This window comes from Amblyomma maculatum, chromosome 8, assembly GCF_055883805.1.
Source record: "Amblyomma maculatum isolate TAMU_Amacu chromosome 8, ASM5588380v1, whole genome shotgun sequence".
Taxonomy (NCBI): Eukaryota; Metazoa; Arthropoda; class Arachnida; order Ixodida; family Ixodidae; genus Amblyomma; species Amblyomma maculatum.
The window spans coordinates 543,479-565,874 of record NC_139351.1 but is presented as its reverse complement, the minus strand read 5'-3'; the positions used below and the strand labels follow the sequence as shown (position 1 = coordinate 565,874).

Genomic DNA, 22,396 nt, shown 5'->3' with positions numbered 1-22,396 from the left:
CCAATATCGTGCGAGCTGCAAGCATATGGACAATTCACTCAGTCGATACTTTAACACTGCGCACAAACCAGCAAAATCAGGGAGACTTGGCGCATGTGCAGAATCAGTTACAGCCTTTGTGCACCAAAAGCGACATGTTATTTTTCTCCGTTTCAGGGTTCAGAAAACGTGTTAATGATTCTTTTTAAAACACAGCAAAGTTTTTGAAACAATGAAGAAGGAATGTTAATAATTGAGACCACCACTGACAACAAGATAAAGAATTATTACCTACTTTATATTCATGCAGTCTTGAGATATAAATTCGAGCGAGGAACACCTCAGATCCTTCTCAAATACTGGTGGGGGGTCTCAGATCCCCGAGCCCTGACTTAGATTTAAGCCCTGACAGGTACAGGCAAACAACTCGGAATTAACGCATTAGAGGTATAAGTAAGGTGCAATCGACCTACGTCAAGTGTCTAAGCCTACATGTACAACCTTATCACATAAAATGCCATCCTCTCAGTGATTCCAAGTGATCAGAACAGCCAATACTCTCCTGCTTTTTTCTTATTTTCTACCACAGGAAGCACTAACGTGAACGAATAAAAAAGGAAACGTGCCTATGAGCCCAGTGTTCCACAGAAATAGATGAAGTAGAGCAATCTATAGAGACCGGGTGCCTGTTGTATGGCGCCACCGTTGCCTTGGCGGAACAGTGCCGCCCACGGCAAAATGCTCGTCAGCGGAGTGTTGAGGGCAGCTGAGTGGCGCAGTCATTTCCGTTCTGCGAGGCATACTCGAGCATATCCCTACCCGTCATTGTGCGGTGTGGCTTTGAGAGCTTTGAGCTACTTTGAGTAATCGCAAGGAGTATTTTTCGACCGGGAAATCTTAAAAAAGGAAAGAGCCGTCCTCGGCAGGGCGTGCATGTTTTCTTTTTTTTCGAAACCGCATGGTATTTCTGCGCGATTTCACCATGCGCTAGGAATGCCTTTGTTGAGTGCTTCGACTTGGAAGACTGAAAATGCACCTGCACTGCGCATTCACCTTATTTTTGTTCTTGTCAAAACACACCTGAAGATTAAATGTGCCGAGCCGTGCTGTCATGGACCTGTAGTAGGTAGTAGTGGTAGTTGTAATGGTCAGTGTTCGTAAAATGAAAAAGATGCTGCACCAGGCTCAAACGATTCAGAATAGAATAATATGTGATGGCATTCTGGCTTCAACCTTGTAACGAGGGCTGGAAAAGGAGAAAAATAAACAAGCAAGGCAAAAGTAGGATTATCTTTATGGTAAGAAAAGTAAACACACTTCCAGGACTTCCTGCACAATTACGCTACAATAGCTCACTGAACCCGGCCTTAAGACTATCAAACTTAATCATAACATAAGTGAAATGAGTAATGCCACCTCAGCATCATTTTTACATGTACGACAATGCTTTAGTTGACAACATCGGAGCTGGTACAGATAATTGACTTAGAAAATGCTATACTAATAAATACATCATTTCTCTCAACATGCTGCAAAGGTTGTGAAAAGAAAAAAATTAATTTTCCTGCTATCAGCGGCCATATTTCTTTGGACACCTGCTATGATAGAGGGATCATGGGGAGTATTTGGCTTTTGCTTATTTAGGCGTTCTCCCAGAACAGGAAGTTCAATGGTCACCTGCCACTCATGCTTGTGTGGAAACCTGTGGAAATGAATCGACTTAAAAGCGTCTGACGAGTTCGCGTAGCTGCCAGTGCAGCAACAATGCACCACGTTTCGCCAGCCTTGTTTGGCCTGACTTCGTTTCACCTTACATATTCACACAACTAGCCCACCTTTCTGCTCTACTGAGGATATATTCACACACAACATCAAATAAATATTAGGATTTTCAATTTTCACACAAACCAACGACAAACAGCGCGCTCCAATGTGCCGGCCCTAGCCGCAGCATGCCAACATCGAGCGTTCTGCCGAGAGGCGGCGCCATTCATTCAGCTGTCCGGTCCCCATAGTCAGTTTCAGCGACAGGATATAGTTCAGGACGAGCAGACACAAGGTCGCACGTACGAGCTTCGATTTTGAACTCGTTTTTTTCCCAGATAGGGAAGCACGCGAAATGGAAAAAACTAGCCAGAGAGGCCTCCTTTGGAGGTCATCTATAGTTCATTCTAGAGCTGTATTTGACCCTAAGAACAAACCAATTAAAGCAAAGTAAAAAATGAAAGCAGGTATAAAAAAACAAAAGCAAACGCTCTTTTGTGCAGTTTCACTGCTCCATGTGTTGTTCGCTCTTCATACGTTTCAGCGACGCACCCTAACCTTTGGCAATTGCAATGCTGTCCAGTTCGGGCTGCTTGTTTGCAACTTCCCTTCTGTTGAGTGGTGCCACATGTGTGAGGGAATCCCCCTGTGTTCTCGCCCCCTGTATATTCCTTTTTTTTTTTCTTTTGCACCTCAACACGACTACCAGCCGAATTTGTCGCTTTTATTCCAATGGCAGCGCTCGAACTCACTGCGATGCACCTCCCTTCTACGCCACACAGCGAAGCAGATGGGCAATATTTCTCCTCCAGTATTCGACGGCAGCGCCACGTGCGGCCAACTGCTTTTTTTGCCTCAGCACCTCCCAGCGAAACACGCCCCGCTCTTGCCACTACAAAGCCTTCTAGAACACTGTAGCTTTGTGCAGATTCTTTCTACTATATTGGGCAGGGAAGGGAGGAAACAGGGCGCATAGAATGAGAGAGGTGCAGCCCCACCAGCAAAGCCAGTCCATGGCCGGCCTCAATGCGCGCACATCTAGACCGCGAGCCAACCCCCTCCCCACTTCCCTCCCAGAAAAAAAAAGACCAAGAAAAAAAGAAAGGTGAAAAGAAAAAGCAGCCAATGCAGTTTCCTCAATACTGATGACGTGATAGTGTCGCCATGCCAGTGGTACCGGCCTCCGCGCGTCCACGCTTCTGCCGTCTGTGCTGCATCCGACCAACTGCCTATTCCTCGTGGTGTGTGCCACATACCGCCATCTTTGACCAGGCTCGCTGTCACGTCGTGGTCCACTTACGTTGTTTGTTTTAGTGCGCTCCCTGTTCGCTGTGTTGCTAGTATGGCTAGTTTGCCAATAACTGGAAAAAAGCCGCTCGAGCTTCATGAGAAGGTCCAAATTTTGACGAAAGTTCGCACTGGTCGGCTTCAAAAGCTGAAATAGTGCTCAAGTTCGGTATCACTGTGAGTGGTATTGGGAAAGATAAAGCCCGAATTACCAGTGCTTTAGAAGAGGGTGAGTTTGCGTCGAAGTGAAAGAGGATGCACGGATGCTATGCACAAAGACTAGAAGACGTTCTGCTTGCCAGGGTGAAGGCGAATTCGCCAGTGAATGGAGTAATAGTAAAAGCAAAAGTGGAACAAATTGTGCTGCGACTGAATGTCAACTTCGCGTGTATTGATGATTGGCTCAACCGTTTTCGGCGACAGCGTGGACTGGCGTTTCGTTGTGTTGTCGGCGAGGCCGCAGCTGTGGACGAAGCAGTCTGCAGCAATTGGAGGCAGAACAAGCTGAATGATCTCATGGAGGAATATGACCCACAAGGTATATACAATGTGGATGAGATAGCCCTTTTCTACCATCCACTTCCGAACAAAACACTTGCAATTGCTGGTGACAGCTGTGTGGCGGGCAAGCACAGCAAGCTTCGTGTAACGGTCCTTGTGGGCGCAAATATGAATGGGACCGACAAACTAAGGTTGCTGGTCATTGGAAAGTCAAAAGCACCACGCTGCTTCAAAAACGTAAAAACACGTCAGTCACGTACATGGCAAACTCGAAAGAGTGGATGACACAGACACTCTTCGAGCAATGGATCCAAGAGATGGATTGTCGCTTCCAGAGATTGAAGAGAAGAGTTCTCTTGGTAGTTGACAATTGTCCCAGTCATGTGGCTGGACTTTCTGCTATTCGCCTGGAGTTCCTACCAGCAAACACTATGGTAAAGCCTATGGATTGAGAAGTGATCAGCAGTTTGAAAAGGCACTATCACCGCACTCTGCTGCAACAGATGCTGATTTGCATGGAGAGTAATAAGGAGTATTGCAGATTCACGCAGGAATCTGCAAAGAGAATGTGAAGGAGGAAGAAGAAGTTTTGAACAAAGCGCACACGCTGGAAAGATTGAACGCCATGTTGGCATATTGAGAATGATAGCCGGAGACCACAGATAGTCATACGCTGGAAAGATTGAACGCCATGTTGGCATATTGAGAATGATAGCCGGAGATTACAGATAGTCATAAGTGGCCTTGGTGTTCGCCCTCCTTCTTTTATATTTAGGTGCCGAAACCTGGTAAGGTAATGTGAGCTCCTCCATCGATCCTTCCTGGAATGCTCACAGCAGAGCAGGAAGGATCGATGGAGGAGCTCACATTACCCTCCCAGGTTTCGGCACCTAAATATAAAAGAAAGAGGGCGAACACCAAGGCCACTTATGACTATGTTTGTAGCGCGTTTTTGCTGGTTTTGTTTTGTGTTGGTGATGACCGGCAATAAAGAAAAAAAAAATCGATCCTTCCTGGAGGTTGCAAGAGGAACGACAACGACCTTCGAGGAAGATATGAGGAGCTCCGCCATCGAACCCCCCCCCCCCCCCCCCGGACAGAGAGAAGAAGGCTTCAGCTAGACGCCATAGACCGCATCAAGAGAAAGCATATGATTCAACGAGATGAGGCAAGTGATCAACTGAAATCGAACGAATGGACTATTCTAGACTTAGCTTTTCCACGTGAGACTCAGAACATGCAGAGACGGCCTACGCGTGCTGAATGAAAAAATGCAAGCTTGTAAAGTCAATGTTTGTGTAGAAGACATCACGTCTGCACTAGAATATGAGGAGACTGCCTCACGAATTTGTAAAGTCAATGTTTGTGTAGGAGACATCACGTCTGCACTAGAATATGAGGAGACTGCCTCACGAATGATGACGCTCCTCCGCCACCACATCCAGAGCCTTCAGGCGTTTACTTCTGCTGTCGACAGCCATAATTTCATGAAGGCAGCAGTTGAGCAAGAAATGACTGGAATAGTACCAGGACAAGAACATTGTTGCTCGCTTCCTCCCGAACGAAAAGATGCAAGCGAAGCACTGTGCAATGAGACAGATGTGCGGATAAAGTGCGACGGAGTGAAGCCGGCTGATATTCAGAGTGTCCCGAGCGAAGTGCACGTGCCGGTGAACATTGCAGATTTTGTTAGTGACGAGGCGCCTGATCTCGTTGTGTATGCGATTGTGGCAAAAAGTGGACAGCAACGCGATGAAATTCAGAAGGCCAGGTCGACTGAGGTTGACGCTGCACATGATGGTCTGGAAGATGCTCGCGATGAATCCCATGCTCATGTAGACATGGCTGATTCGAAAGCCCAGTATGAACATTCGAAGCCTACCAAAGCGAGAAGAGTGGGGCAGGTTTGCTGTAACGATGATTTTGGTAAGACGGCCGCTGTATCCACCGACGGCTTCGAATGCTCCTCAGTTGCAGCTAAGGGGAGTTGAGGTTGATGATGATAACTCTGGGTCCTGCAGTGATGTGGCTGCCATATTGTCTGATCATGGGAAGTGCGGCAGCGACTATGTCTGTCGTCCTAAAAAGAACCAAGAACCACCGGCAGAGTTGACAGCGCCTAACGAATCATCCCGTGATCTCGGTCCGTATGTTCATCAAAGGAGGCCTAACCAATGGTTTGCAGCAACTAAGCCAGTCAAGGTGGCTGTGCCACTCACGAAGGGGCCCATCGATGCGAGGTTTGTGCCGCTTGCGGTGTTGTGCGGTCAGAGTACGCACCTTGAAGTCGGAAATGGCACGGTGCGATCGGGATGATGCTTATTCCACGCAGATGGCTTATGCCGCGCGTGATGAGTTCCTCACAAGGATGGCGCGCGGATTTGATCCTGATGGGCACTTCGATTATTTTGGCTACGCTGATTATGCACGTTCCTTTGATTGCCTTATTATGTAGAGATGGTGAGCGCTGTGAGTGACATTGTGCTGATAACCTTGAGACAGATTGTGTGGTTGTGTTGTGTCAGAATGTGTAGGGTGTGTCTGAGTGTTGACATCAAGGCTGTTCATCTAGAATTTCGAGACGCAGCTGCAACCTTCTAGCATGGAACTCAGCATTTTATGCTGGTGGACAAGAACAATGCCGATTATTCTTACGGTGAAGTGGGACGAAATCAAAACAAGGCCTTAATGCCGGAAAGCGGGGCTTCAGCAAGCAGATGTCATCAGGGCTTCAGCAAGCAGATATCATCCATGTTCTGTGCCTTTTCCCTTGTACGCCAACTTTTCCACCTTGGCATTATCGAGAACTACACGGGGGCCACAAAAAAAAAAAGGAGGTAGAGCGAGCCTTACGAAGTGAGCCTAAATTCAGTAGGTCCAGCAGGAACTGGATGAAAGCATCAATGCTGTGGGCATTTGAGACTGTCACTGCAGATCAAACAGATCAGCGATAAGGGATTGATGTATTGTGGTCGATCAGAGCCGACGATTCAGCGCAGTTGGTTGCAAGGCATATAGGACAAGAATACTGGGAAGAGTATTGGCTACATTGTGATTTGAATCTACTGCCGTACGGGTTCATCTTAATCTGCCCGGTTGGTGTCCTGCTGTGGAAGTTAAAAGCTTCATATTTCATGTCGTCATTGACGATATTCAAGAGCGATAATGTAAGAACAGACTTCATCATGTTGGTCGTCAGAGAGCACTGAGGTGACACCGTTCCAGCTTCGACCTACATCTCACCCCAGGGTGGGGAGTGTATTGCAGATTCACGCAGGAATCTGCAAAGAGAACGTGAAGGATGAAGAAGAGGTTTTGGACGGAGTGCGCACGCTGGAAAGATTGAACGCCATGTTGGCATATTGAGAATGAAGAAGAGGTTTTGGACGGAGCGCGCAAGCTGAAAAGATTGAACGCCATGTTGGCATATTGAGAAAGACAGCCGGAGATTACAGATAGTCATAGATTGCCGTGGTGTTCGCCCTCCTTCTTCTTTAAGGAGTACTCAGTGGAAGTGCTATCCACCTACTGACGAGGGAGCAAGTGAATGAGCCAGCATTGCCAATGCCTCTGCGGGGTTTGTGGCGCCAAGTGACTCCTCAGCGCAAAAATGAGGACTGTAATGAGGGAAGCATTGTTTCGGCGCTTAGCAGTAAAGGTGTGTCTATTGTGTCAGCATTGATGAAACGTGTAAAGCTGGAAGTGGTCGACCTGCCATCAGAAGACAGCATGGATATGCCTGTATCTGCACCAGTCACCTGCGATCAAGCTGATACCTGCCTGTACACTTTAGTGCAGTTTTTTTTTTTTTTTTACAATGTGCGGGCACTGAAAAATATCTGAAAAAGTGAGAAGCCTGCGTTTGTAATGGCCAGTCAATTTTCATGGCAGGCTCAAATAAAAATAACAATAAACAGTGTCTAATACATGCGATTGCAGTGTGTGCTTCTGTGAAAGGCCATTTCATTCATTTGTCCTCATATACGAGGTATCTTCAAACATCAGAAGCACTCTTGATTAGACGAACAGTCCCTTGGAGTTTGTCTTAAAGGGAAAATGAATTAAAAAAGGCAATCTTTGTAGCGGCCACTTTATTCTGGAAAATCAAACTTTTCGACTTTGTGCAAGTACCATTCGTGAGTACAGTGCAGTCCACTTTAACGATACCAGATATAGTGATATATCGCTTATAACGATCAAATTCTTTAGATTTATCAGTTTTCCCATTGCCCCTATGTAAAAATAAACCAGATATAACGACCGATTATCGGTGGTACATAGGATACAATGATAATGTTTTGCTGCCCGGTAGGTGTTTATCACGAAAATTTGATTGATTATTCAATAAAGGATAAAATATTAAGAAGACAATGACATGAAAACTCGACATATGCGGCGAAAACGGAAAGAAATGAGCACTATCATCATCGCAATCGCAGCCGCACAAAGGGCACTGCTGCGGCAGGATCGTCATCGCCATCGCCGATTCTGCGTCTGTGGAAGATGGCAGCGACCTCATTGACGGACGGCGCGATAGCTCACGAGATGAAATGGCAGATTCATCGGGATTCTTGGCAGGGTTTCAAGGTTGAAAGCCTCATGAAAAAATACGGACATCCGCACTCTACGATTTTAACTATCATCAAGGCTGGGGATGTCCTTCAGTTCATCCAGTCGCTAATCAGTTTTGTGCACGCAAAAAGGACTGCTGCTAGCATACACGCTACTGGAAGCGATGCTCACAGCGATTGTTAAGCTTCAGCTGCTGTTCAAGCGAGTGCGAATTTCCAACTTTAAGTATGCTTAACTTATTTTATGGCTATTGATGTATACTGTAATGAAGTGTTTAGTGCTCTTTACGATGATTAGCGTTGCTCAACCCGGTTTACTCATCGTAAGTAGGCAAGCCTACATGCATGGTAAAATCTGTGGGTGCTTTTTTTTTTTTTGCCGGTCCAGATATAACGATAATCGGTTATAACGATCGGATTTTCAGGTTTTCTCAATATCTTGAGTGGACTGCACTGTATGCAGACATTGCTGCCAAACAGCTCCTTAGTGTGATCGAATATGTAGGGGAATCCACCAAAGTGGCGCAGGGAAATCCCCAAGCGCAGCCATACAGCTACAAAGTAAAGCTCCTTAGTGAATTTGGAAATGTCAGTGGAGTCTGCTGTTTCTGCAAAGGCCCACAAGGGCTCTACAGTGGGAAACTATGAATGAGGTAAAAGCTGCACGAATTACAAGGGCTGGGACAAGAAACTGAAAATCTTGCTTTCGTGTGTGAACAAGATGACGTCATAGGAAGCATGTGCTGGGTCAGTTTGTTGCCTATGTCAGGGAAAACAGCTGAATACCAGTGCAGGGCTGAAAGTTAGTGGGTTTGAATTGCCAGCACTGATTGGGGCTCTATTATGGGTTCACTCCTTGCCTGTGAAATTGTCTTGGTGGCCTTTCTTGCTTTCGACTGGCCCGTGTTGAAGGGAGCCACTTTTTGCCTTTCTTCTTCGTAGGTTCTCTGACACAGGCCATCCGAAACTTTGCCAAGAGCCTGGAGGGATGGCTGACCTCGGCCATGCAGGGTTGTCCAGAGGACATGGTCAACGTTAAGGCAAGTGTTCGTTTATGAACAGGGCCAGCCACCTTCAGTGAAGGACTTGCAGTGGCTTCTCTGATTGTACCAAGGTATACTAATTTTGAATGGGGATGGTGCAGTCAATTGGAAAAAAAAATAATCTTATGCATCACCATCAGTCACAAATGACTAGGCATGCAGAACGATACACCAACTGCCATACCGGGGTAGTTTATCAGGCACCCCTCACATGCGGTAGAGTGTACATAGGGCAGTGAGCACTTCCTCAATGTAAAAAACAGATGCGGGGAAAACCTTTCAGATCACTGCAACCAGTCTGGCCAAAAATGCAAACCGATATTAGCGAGCCAGAGGTTCTTGGAGACGGCAAAAAGCAAAACTGAAAGGGAGGTGATCGAGGCTTCATCATCATCATCATCAGCCTGATTATACCCACTGCAGGGCGAAGGCCTCTCCCATATTTCTCCACTTAACCCGGTTCGTGCTAGCTGCATCCACTTGACCCCTGCGAACTTCTTAATCTCATTCGCCCACCTAACTTTCTGCCGCCCCCTGCTACGCTTTCCTTCCCTTGGAATCCAGTTTGTTACCCTCAGCGACCATCGGTTATCCTCTCTTCGCACTACATGTCCTGCCCATGTCCATTTCTTCTTCTTAATTTCCACTAGAATGTCAGTAACTTGAGTTATTTCTCTGACCCACTCTGCACGCTTTCTATCTCTTAATGTTACCCCTACCATTTTTCGTTCCTAGCTCTCTGGGTTGTCCTCAACTTAAGTAGAACTCTCTTGGTTAGCCTCCACGTTTCAGCCCCATAGGTGAGTACAGGCAAGATGCAACTGTTGTATACTTTCCTCTTGAGCGATACCGGTAAGCTGCTATCATAATCTGCGAGTGCTTGCCAAATGCGCTCCATCCCAATCTTATTCTTCTTGTTATTTCCTTTTCATGGTCCGGATCTGCGGTTACTACCTGTCCTGAGTAGACATATTCGCCTACTACTTCCAGTATTTCGCTACCTAATGTAAACTGCTGTTCCTTCCCGAGGAAGGAACAACACTGCATAAAAGGAATAAAGAGGGATTATATATGTCAGGAATAGAAAACTGAAATTATCAAGGGCATTTCACTGCAGTAACATGCTCCAAAACTCTTGTTTAATTGCTCCAAAGCTGCTCCAAAATGCTCGTTCCACCCCTGCAAATTGGATTCCAAGGGAAGGTAAACGTAATGGGAGGGGGGGGGGGGTGTGCAGAATATTAGGTGGTTGGGTGAGATTAACAAATTCACAGGGGTCAGGTGGATGCAGCTAGCACAGGACCGAGTTAATTGAAGAAAAATGGGTGAGGCCTTCGTCTTGCAGTGGGTATAGTCAGGCTGATGATGATGAACACGCATCTGTTGAACACAGGAAAGCCCACCTATTGCTGCCCCAGCTCATCACCATCCATATTTAACAATTTAAAAAAGATGTTTTAGATGACCCTAGGGGGAGTGGCCATTTACTCACCATTTTAAAGCGAAAGCCTTTAATGCATTTTCGTTGTCAGCAGGAGCTGTCGGCAGAGGGTGTCATGGTTCGAGGGAGATAGTTAAAAATAAATAAATAAACCTTGTCTCCACCGGGAATCCAGCCTCCATCCTTTGGATCCCCAGCAGAGCGCTTTACCAACTGCACCATGCCCTGGATCGTGAAGCGTTCATCATAATTCCCTTTATTTACCGTGAGGATAGCGGGATTCCGCGAGTGACAGATACTGCGCCTTTAATTTCCTGTAAACGAATTATAGAGCGTCGGTGGACTTTAATGCGTTCACTGAAATGCTTGTTGCATTCGACAAGAGGCACGCGATGTATTGTCATGAATGGTCATGGCGTTACCAGGTGATTCGTGCATAGACGAAACTGACCCTGCCGGCCATCTGATTTAGGCACCTTTCATTTGGCGCTTCCTCGAACTCTGCACCGCACAGCAAGCAAAAGCAGACCAAGATGTCTAGGAGGCGTTAGTACAGCAGGCATCAGCGGCATTTTAAATTGATTTTCAGGGTAGAAAAGGTGCAGTATCTGTCACAATTCTCCATGAACATGAACACATGTACCACGCCGTAAAGGAAGGTGGGAGTGAAAGAAGAGAGGGAGATAAAGGTGCTATAGTGGAGGACCACGATCCACCGCACTATAATGGCTTTTGCCTAATCGCGCTTTAGTGGGCCAAAGAGCCCTCTAGAATTTTTTAAGGTTATCATAACGTCACCTTGCTGATTGCTGAGTTCTTTAAACAAATGCCGCATGAGAAGTATCTGAAAAAGTATATATAGAAGAAATAAACAAAAGGTTTTCTACATGCACAAGATCAGCAGCTTTAGCAGCCATCCCCCATGCATCCGAGCATGCTAGAAAAAATTTACCGACGGTTACGTTACTTCCTAATGCGAAATTTGAGCGCAGCTCATCAGCTGTTTCACTTTTTCGATAGATTGAGGCAACGATTTCGAGCAAGACACAATTACAGACAACTTTTTTTTTTTAATTTTCACATGTATTTCATCAAGAAACTTTCCACTAACAGTTCTTGGCTGTCATGAAAGAAGCTCTGTGGTCGGAGAAATGAAGAGAGCAATTGAGTTATCGGGAGGTTGCGGGAGGCAGCGCGTGGTCCCATAGGAACGTTGCGCGACAAACAGATAGCAGCGACTGACTGATGCCGCTGACGCCGCTAGCGAGTGAAGAGAATGTGACTCTGTGTCTCGGTTTGGGATGCACGCACCGTGAACTGCTGATAGCGAGCCGTCGTTTCGGCAACCGGAGAGCACCCTTGCCGCCACACAGGAAGAGAGGGGAAAGCGCGCGCAGCAATCGGATAACACGCGCAGTCACCGCCAGGGAGAAAGCAGGAGGAGGGTGGGGGGAGGAGCGCGTGCTGCCCCAGCTGCGGAGCTGGTTACAGGGACAACGTCAGCGCCGACACCAACGGCGACGACGACGTGAAACGCAGGAACGGGTGCCAAAGAGCTGCGCTCTAAAAGCACAAGGTATGGTGGACGGAGGTTATGTAATTTTGCAAAGAAACAACAAAACAAAGCATGAGGCACCCATTAGAGAACTTGATTGCTTTTAGGAAGGCTAGGGCCAGAGCGCGGTACTTCTGGCGAAACGCAGAGAAAACCTCGTGGCATAAATATGTATCGTCGATAAACAGCTGAATTCCTGCAATGGAAATGTGGGAACAGGTTCGAAAATTCACTGGAGATTATGCCCCATTTACTTTTCCAATGTTAGCAATGCTGGGAAAACAAACAACACTAGAAGAACAGGCAAACATATTTCTAATGTTTTGAGCTCTTCGTGCTGTAGAGACAGACATCAGAAACACAAGGTAATAGCGGAAAAATAAAAACTTCTGTTTCGGGTAGGTATAAATGAAAACTACGACGAGCCAATTACACAACAAGAAATAAGTGCAGTGTTTTCCTGCGGTAAAAATACTGCACCAGGACCAGACAATGTCTGAAGCCGACCATATGTCTGAAGCTGCCTTAGAGGCACTGTTGAAATTTTTTAATAAAATATGGATAACTGGAAAAATGCCTGAGGCATGGAAAAACAGCAGCAATAATGAAACGCTGAAAATCACCACCCTCACCAGCTGCATCACAGAATCTTTCGAAAGCGTCAGACTCACATTTGTTCTTGACTCTCGGCAACTTCTGGCTTTAAAAATGCATCTTCAACAACTGATCACCTTGTCCGGGAAGCGGTTATCCACAGGCGGGATCTTCTTCAATCTGGCGAGGGCCTATGATACCACGTGGAGGTTCGGTATCTTTCATGACCTAGCCGACCTAGGTATCCGCTGATGGATGCTGAACTGCTTGAGCAACTTCCTGGCCAAGCACATTTTCACAGTCCGTCTGGGCACAACATTCTCCGCGACACAACAGAATGGTGTACTCCAAGGGTGCATCCTCAGCACAACTCTTGTCATAGTAAAAATGAATTCCATAATGTATTGTGTTTATGTAGTTGACCTTCATGCGCTTGCTTTAGCATATCAACCTGCGAGTGACAAATACAGATGACTGTAAGCAAGCTGTCAAATTGGGCGGACAAAAATGGATTCAAATTCTCTCCCCAGAAAATGGTGCCGTTAAATCTTAAGACAAGGCTTACAAAGTGATCTTATATTTTACCTGAACCAAACTAATGAGCACTACCAATCAAACAAGAACGTAAATTTTTAGGCATCACTTTTGGTAAAACAATAACGTTTTTGCCACATATAAACAGCTTAAAGATAAAAGCATCCCAAGCTCAATGTATTACTATCAAGAAAATGCTGGGGGTTCTGATAGGAGAGCATGCCTTTTACAGTCTGTCATTTTCTGCTCCGCCCAAAGTATATGGCAAAGACATAATCTTGGTTTATGGTTATCATCCAGTGCATGCAGAACAGCAACTTGTTCATACGTCCTTAAAGTGCATTCTCAGCCAAAGCATCTCTGTCACCACCCTATAGTCACAAAATGCCCATCGAGAATGCCCTTCAGCAACAAATCAGTAAAACCTCTACTGTCGCATTTCAAAAAAGAATCCTAGGTGTTAATGAATGAAAGGCCCCAGGGCATGAACTGCTCCCACTGTGGTACATCCTCCTTGCAGTTTTTGGCCTCGCAGTGACACAATTTCAGAAAACGCACACACCGCATGCGCTCTTGTTAGAAGAATACCTGGGTCTGAGGGAATAAAAAATATTACCCTGCATTTTATACTGATGGCTCAAAAACTACATCGGAAGGGAGATTTAGAGTTTAAAAAATTAGGTGTCAACAAAGGCATTACTTACACAGTATCCTCTAGAAACGCTGTTGAGCCACTGATAGGAAACATAATACATAACATATGACAGACAAACATTCTCTTATATTCTGCTGGAATTGCACAAAATGAGAGAGCAGACTACATGCACAGCACATGCCAGAAGCGCGGAAATAAAACAGGTCACGGATTACATGAAATTAGTGCATGGCAAACTAAGAGCCAAGTGGCAGACTGCCTGGGAAAATGAAACAAGCAAGCCCATTAGGAGAATGGAAATCATGTCAACACCAGGAACGCTTCATTGAAGTAGTCTTTTGTCGTCTTTGTATAGGACACACAATCTCTTATTAACAAAGAAAGACGAACCTGTATATGAATTTTATGGTGAAATCACGTTTTCAATAAAAAGTAAAGGACCCGTGAAAGAGATATTTCACTTTATTTTACAGTCAGCGCTGCTTTTAGGAGAACATGCACTTGTTCAGCTTTCAGCTGTTTTAAGGTTTCTCATGTCAAATGTAATCATTTTGACACCTAATCTTGCGTTGATAGCCATAGTTGCTTATGTGCCATAAAACTCCATATTGTTCTGTTGTACCCTTCCCAGATTTAGCCGTCAATAAAAAATAGATCACCGGGTTGAGTGGAGAAATATGGGAGAGGCCTTCGCTCTGTAGTGGGTATAGTCAGGCTGATGATGATGATGATGATGATGAAAAAATGGATCACCTAGGTCCCCGAGATATGTCTACATAGAGCGTACACACTTTAACTGCGGTTTAATTTCTGACCATTTCACTCTCGTTTTGTTGTCTTGCATATCTATGTTCCAGTGTTAAATTTGTAGTTTTCTTTCCTCTCTGCCACTTTGCTGGGCTTCCTTGTTACACTTCACTGCCAACTACTTCTGTAGCCCCTAGCACAATGGCTGCCATCTCGCGGAAATCCTTTGCCATTTTCCTGTTTATGGAACCCTTTTGTCTCTTGATAAGGAACCTTCCTGTTCTGTCCTAGCACACCACAGTCTGCATCTGCTTTGCTATCCCCTGTGCGAACTTCTCTGTGTCTTGTGCGGGATCACCGTTGAGGATATCGTACAGTCCCACTGCTACCATCACTAGGTTGCGCCCTGCAGAATTCTTCGACAGCCTTTCCTTGCTTTCCTTCAGTGCATTGTCCTCCCTGGGAAAGTTCCCCCGTTTAAATGTTCTCTCTCTCATTCAACTGCTGTCTTTTGAATTGGTCTTTCGTTGTTGTCCTATGATTTGAGGAAGGTGTCCCTCCAGTTTTCTGCCCAGATTGGTTCTCTTTTTCAAACCTGCCCAGGCATGCACTAAGTCCGCGTCCTCTACAGATTAGGACTATGTTTCCTCCAGATTAGCCTTGCACTTGTTTGGGTTGCCCATCTTGAACCAACTGCTCCAGAGAAAATGAAACATGCGTTGAATTAAATTGTGCTAGCAGCGGCAAACACCCTAGCACGAAACCCGAAAATCTATTCCATTAGGCTAATCACTTCACCTCCTTGCAGATTGGTGCGGTGAGTGCGTTTGCACAGACGCTGCGGCGCTACACCTCCCTGAATCACCTGGCACAAGCGGCGCGGGCCGTCCTCCAGAATTCCTCCCAGATCAGCCAAATGCTGGCCGACCTCAACCGCGTCGACTTCCACAACGTCCAGGTGTGCATTTCCTGTCCTGTAATTTGCTGCCTCTAACATGCCCCCATAATGATGAACAGGAGCAGGCGTCGTGGGTGTGCCAGTGTGAGGACGGCCTGGTGCGGCGGCTGGAGCAGGACTTCAAGCGCACGCTGCAGCAGCAGACCTCCCTGGAGCAGTGGGCTGCCTGGCTGGACGGCGTGGTGGGGCAGGTGCTGGAGCCCTTCCGCGGACGCCCCGAGTTCCCCCGGGCGGCCCGACAGTTCCTGCTCAAGTGGTCCTTCTACAGGTATATCCACTTGATTTCAATGAAAAACATCCCTTGAGAAACCGCTTTGGTGCAGTTCGATGGTGATCCGTGACTTGACCCTTCGGAGTGCGGCCAGCTTTGGGTCGTTCCACCTGATCCGCCTGCTGTACGATGAGTACATGTTCTACCTGGTGGAGCACAAGGTGTCCGCGGCCACGGGGAAGACACCCATTGCTGTCATGGGAGAGGTGAGTGTTTTTTCTCAGCAATATGTGGCATTGGTGTCACTGCCCGCCCAGTCTCAGGGACTGAGAAATTAATGTCTTTATGCTCATTTCATTCAGCGTTTATGCGTCTTTTAAATATATAATCTTTGAAAATTTTTGGTCTTCATGAACAATTTGTTCAAGAGCTCATGGAAGCTTTTCATATGCGTTTCAATGGTGAAAACTGCATCAGTCAAACTTCTGTTTGTTTGACTGATGGGGAATTTTGAGTCTTTAACCACAGCACTTGGGCTTCAAAGATAACCTGCTGTACTTTGGTTCTTTCGTGCAGGTGTCAGGTAAAGATAGCACCTTGCATGTTTCCTTTTGTACCTTTGCATTCCTACTTATTCACGTGCCATTCTCTAATAAACCTTAATGCCGACCCATATGGAGCGATTTTCCCGTGGCAAACCTTGAGCATTTCACTCACACATTCCGCACTGGACCGGCGAAATCCACATGGAAACGAGACCACGGTCTCTCAGGGAAAGGCCATGGCCTACCAGGCGCTGGCCTAGGCATCCGCTGGTTCTCCTGACAAACACCGAATGCCTGGACCACTGCCGTAATGTCTCTATCCAGTCCCGGCCACCAAACATGGGTACGGGCAACCGGTTTCATTTTTAAGATCCCGGGATGGCTTTTGTGTAGAAGATGCAGTACTTCAGCTTGTAGCAATGCAGGGATCGCCACTCTGTTCTCTAATAAGGTCCAGTTACTCTGGACGCTTAACTCCGGAAACTGAGCTTACCCATCCACGAAACTTCTTGCAACTGTACCAAACATGGGTCTTTGTTAGCCACCACTGATGCTGGTTACACTCTCGGATAACAGTCCTGGAGCATGAAAACTTCTGGAGCGCATTCAATATTAGCCTTCCTCACATGCGGGGGCAGCCGACTGAGGCTATCCGCGTGAGGAATCTGTCCACCAGGCTTATTCCTCAATACATAGTTGTATCCCGATAAGAACAATGCCTAGCGAAGGACACGCGGAGAACCCGACTCTGGTATAGGCTTGTCTGCTGCCAAGAGACCCAACGGCGGCTTATGATCAGTGACAACTTCAAATCTGCAACCCCAAAGGTGCTGTTTAAAGTGTGTAACTCTGAATACAACAGCGAGTGCCTCTTTGTCAAGCTGACTGTAGTCGCTTTCCGCTGAGGCCAAGCTTCGCAATGCAAAAGCTATCGGTCACTCCACTCCGTCTGTTTCCCTCTGTGTGAGAACCGCGTCAAGGCCATAGGGCGACGCATCCATGACCAACACTAGCCTTCCTCGGATCCAAATATGCCACGTCGATGCTGATGCCAGTAATGCCTTACTTCGGCAGAATGTGTCTTCCTCGGCTGGCTCCCAAGACCACGGTGTGCCAGCAGGTGATTGAATGGGTGAAGCACTGTTGAAAGCTGGAGAATGAATTTCCTGTAGAAATTGGGCTTTGCCCATGTGGGTTCGAATCCCATCCTCGTCGTCAGTTGCCACGTCCAAGGAATGGCACGACATGTCAGCTGTTCAGTGAAGGCGCCCCACTGAGTAGGCCGGCCGCAGCACGTTTATTAATAGCCGTTAAAATAGCGCCCCCTGCCAGATCGGCAGGTTGTCATAATATAACACTGGGGCATGCAAAAGGCATCACATCAAATTTTTACAGCCTGTCCAGTGTAACAAAGGCTGTCTTCTTCCTGTTCAACAGATGCAGAGAAGTAGAATGCAGACTGAAGACAATCAACGCGTCTTCTACACGTGGATGAGGGTAAACGTCTTTCTTCGTGACGGAATTTAGTCGACAGTAATCGACGCAAAAATGCCACGAATTATCCTTCTTGGGCACCAATATAACAGGCAGCCCATGGACTAGATGACTTTCGAATGACGCCTTTCTGCAGCATGCCGCGTACTTGTTCGGTGATTACGCTCTGCTGGGGAGACGCGACGAGAAACTGGCAGTGAAGGGGGAGTGCTGGCTGACCGAAGTCAAACAACGACACATGCTGGGCGTGAACATGCTGCAGTGCAAGACGCTCGGATGACGGAAGCGGTTCGTTGATCGTGCCGTCGATATTGCCGCGAAACCTTCAAAACTGTCATCATCATCATCATCATCATCAGCCTGATTATACCCACTGCAGGGCGAAGGCCTCTCCCATATTTCTCCACTTAACCCGGTTCTGTGCTAGCTGCATCCACTTGACCCCTGCGAACTTCTTAATCTCATCCGCCCACCTAACTTTCTGCCGCCCCCTGCTACGCTTTCCTTCCCTTGGAATCCAGTTTGTTACCCTCAGCGACCATCGGTTATCCTCTCTTCGCACTACATGTCCTGCCCATGTCCATTTCTTCTTCTTAATTTCCACTAGAATGTCGGTAACTTGAGTTATTTCTCTGACCCACTCTGCACGCTTTCTATCTCTTAATGTTACCCCTACCATTTTTCGTTCCATAGCCCTCTGGGTTGTCCTCAACTTAAGTAGAACTCTCTTGGTTAGCCTCCACGTTTCAGCCCCATAGGTGAGTACAGGCAAGATGCAACTGTCGTATACTTTCCTCTTGAGCGATACCGGTAAGCTGCTAGTCATAATCTGCGAGTGCTTGCCAAATGCGCACCATCCCAATCTTATTCTTCTTGTTATTTCCTTTTCATGGTCCGGATCTGCGGTTACTACCTGTCCTAAGTAGACATATTCGCCTACTACTTCCAGTATTTCGCTACCTAATGTAAACTGCTGTTCCTTCCCGAGGCTGTTGAACATTACCTTAGTCTTCTGCATATTGATTTTCAAGCCTACCTGTCTACTTTTTCTGTCTAGGTCATCAATCATTATTTGCAGTTCATCCCCCGAGTTGCTTAGCAAGGCAATGTCATCAGCAAATCGCAGATTACTGAGGTATTCTCCATCTACCCTTATCCCTAACTGCTCCCATTCCAAGTCTCTGAATACTTCCTCTAAACAAGCTGTGAATAGTACTGGGGAGATTGTGTCTCCTTGCCTAACACCTTTCTTTATGGGAATTTTGTTACTTTCTTTATGCAGAACTATGGTTGCTGTGCAGCCACTATATATATCTTCCAGCACTTTCACGTACGGCTCGTCTACCCCCTGATTTCGCAATGCCTGCATCACCGCCGAGGTTTCAACTGAGTCAAATGCTTTTTCGTAATAAATGAATGCTATGTATAAGGGCTGGTTATATTCTGAGCATTTTTCTATCACCTGGTTGATGGTATGGATATGATCGATAGTAGAGTACCGTTTCCGAAACCCTGCTTGATCCTTTGATTGATTGCAGTCTAAGGTTGTCCTGATTCTATTAGCGATTACCTTAGTAAATACCTTATACGTAACAGACAGTAAGCTGATTGGTCTGTAATTTTTAAGGTCCTTAGAGTCCCCTTTCTTGTGAATGAGGACAATGTTTGCATTCTTCCATGGTTCCGGTACCGTCGATGACATCAGGCACTGCGTATACAGGGTAGCCAGTTTCTCTAGCACGATATCCCCCCCGTCCTTTAGCAAATCTGTAGTTATCTGATCCTCTCCAGCTGATTTCCCCCTTTTCATAGTTTCTAATGCTTTCTTGACCTCGTCTTTCGTCACTGGTGGAACGTCTGACTGTTTTTCCCTACCGCCAATCTCATTACGGTCCTGACTACTTTGGCTGCTATAGAGATCTGTATAGAACTCCTCGGCTACTTTGACTATCTTGTCCATATTAGTGATGACGTTGCCCGCCTTGTCCCTTATCGCATACATCTGGTTTTTGCCTATGCCCAATTTCTTCTTTACCGCTTTAAGGCTTCCCCCGTTCTTTACAGCATGCTCAATTTTGTCCATGTTATACTTCCTTATATCGGCCACCTTGCGCTTATTGATTAGCTTTGATATCTCGGCCAATTCGATCTGGTCTGTTGGATTGGAAGCTTTCATACTATGGCGTTTCTTAATCAAATCTTTCGTCTCCTTAGACAGCTTACCGGTATCCTCTTTAACTATCCTACCGCCTACTTCTACCGCGCACTCAGTAATGATATCTCTGAAATTATTGTTCCTTGCCTCTAGGGTAATGTCGCCATCTTCAGTTAGAGCTGAATACCTATTCTGTAGCGAGATCCTGAACTCTTCTGCCCTCCCCCTCACCGCTAATTCGTTGATGGGTTTCTTTCTTACTAATCTGTAGCGTTCCTTCTTCAGATTTAGGCTAATTCGGGACCTCACCATCCTGTGGTCACTGCATCGCACTTTCCCGATTACCTCTACATCCTGCACAATGGCGGGGGTTGAACACATTATGAAGTCGATTTCATTTTTAGTCTCTCCGTTAGGACTTTTCCATGTCCATTTCCGGTTCTTCCGTTTGCTGAAGAAGGTATTCATGATTCGTAAGTTATTGCGCTCTGCAAACTCAACTAGTAACTCCCCCCTGCTATTCCTAGAACCAATGCCATAGTCACCTACTGCCTTGTCTCCTGCCTGTTTTCTCCCTACCTTGGCATTGAAGTTGCCCATTAGTACAGTATACTGCGTCTTTACTTTTCGCATTGCCGATTCTACATCTTCATAGAAGCTTTCAACTGCCTGGTCATCATAACTACTTGTAGGTGCATAGGCCTGTACAACCTTCAGTTTATACCGTTTATTAAGCCTAATTACGATGCCTGCAACCCTCTCATTAATACTATAGAATTCATCTATATTACCCGCTATATACTTATTGACAAGGAAACCTACTCCTAGTTGTCGCCTCTCTGGTAAACCTCGATAACACAGTACATGCCCATCCTTCAGTACAGTATATGCCTCATTCGGCCTCCTAACCTCACTAAGCCCTATGACATCCCATTTCATGCCCTCTAGTTCCTCTAACAGCACTGCTAAACTAGCTTCACTAGCTAGGGTTCTAGCATTAAACGTTGCCAGGGTCAGTTTCCAATGGCGGCCTGTCCAGCGGAGCGGTGGCGTAGCGGTAGGACATCCGCCTCGCATGCAAGAGGACCGGGGCTCAAATCCCGGTGCCGCGCAATTCTCCACCGGATGGAAAAAAAAAAAAAAAAAAAAAAAAATCCGCGTGTCGATGGAATTGCATAAACAGGTTTGGGGTGCGACCTGATGCCGGTGAACACCTCCGGCAACGCACTCCCTCACCAGAACAGGAGTTGGCCACCCTGGTGCAGTAATTGGCCACAACCTCCTATGATAAGCTCCATAAAACCCCGGCCCTCAGTCACCAGCGGCTGCGGAACAACTGACCACGGCGGCGGTCAGACCTGTGACGCAGCAGGGGGTGCTAAGAAAGCCTGGCTTCAAAACTGTATTTGTTGTTTTTTAACAGCCGCCGGCATACGGCCTTATCACTCTGATTCTGGATCGCGTATTAGTTCCGTATTCTTTGTTAATGCTCGATGTCGCAAGTCACACCTTTATCAGTTTCGTTGTAGCGCAAGATGCACCGAGATCTGTCCCGAAGATTCCGGCCACTCGTGTGTCTTTCTACAATGTTCCAACTTGTGCTGGTAGCAGTTTGCGATGTTATCTAGATTGTTCTGAGCAGCCTTTAAATTGAGCGTTGACGAGTGTGACGAGCATTCCTTTGTTCGACAATCGACCAGCACGTTTGTTGCTATCGCCGCCGCGGAGTTGCTTAGTTCTTTTGCGGCGCAAGTCAGCCCAATAAGGAGTTAATTTCAGTACCCTCAAGCCTGTGTCTTCTTTTGGTGTCAACGACCTTATCACCACTACATGACAATATTGGCCGAAAAGTCAGTGGCTGACCAAATGTTTAGAGCGTCATATGCATCAAAGCGAGCAAGTTTCATGCCAGATGGGAGTAAAACAGGGTCATTTTATAGGTTCGCTGACCACGCATGTGCCGTACGCGTGTGTGTGTCTACGTGTGCCAGCCCTTAGTATCGGAACATTCTTCTTATTTATTTATTTATTTATTTATTTATTTATTTATTTATTTATTTACTTATTTATATACAATATACTGCAGGCCCTTTGGTGGGCCCAAGTAGGACTGGCAAGAATAATATTATTACATTATATATAAAAAAAAAATTATACACAGCTAGAACACAATAATCATGGCAGCCAGGGGTAGAAAAATTGAACATTTTGTACAATAATCAAATTAAAATTGTCAGTGAAATCGGCAGTACAAGGGAAAAAAATTTTTGTTATTTAAAACACACAAATATTTAAAGCAGCAACACAGTAACAGGTTAGTCAAGGTAGTCAAGACTCAATTAGGTCAATCGAGTCTATGCTA

General features: G+C 46.2%; 1 protein-coding gene across 7 annotated transcripts in view; it reads left to right on the top strand.

Moving 5' to 3' along the window:
* LOC146180427 (DNA-binding protein RFX2-like) overlaps nucleotides 1-22,396 on the top strand; it is a 158,142-nt gene that overhangs the window by 120,815 nt on the left and 14,931 nt on the right. For all 7 annotated transcript variants that reach the window (XM_084576024.1, XM_084576022.1, XM_084576020.1 and 4 more), the window contains 4 exons: nucleotides 9,045-9,142; nucleotides 15,480-15,629; nucleotides 15,689-15,897; nucleotides 15,953-16,106. In XM_084576024.1, the coding sequence (XP_084432150.1) occupies nucleotides 9,045-9,142; nucleotides 15,480-15,629; nucleotides 15,689-15,897; nucleotides 15,953-16,106 (611 nt within the window). The remainder of the gene's footprint in view (nucleotides 1-9,044; nucleotides 9,143-15,479; nucleotides 15,630-15,688; nucleotides 15,898-15,952; nucleotides 16,107-22,396) is intronic.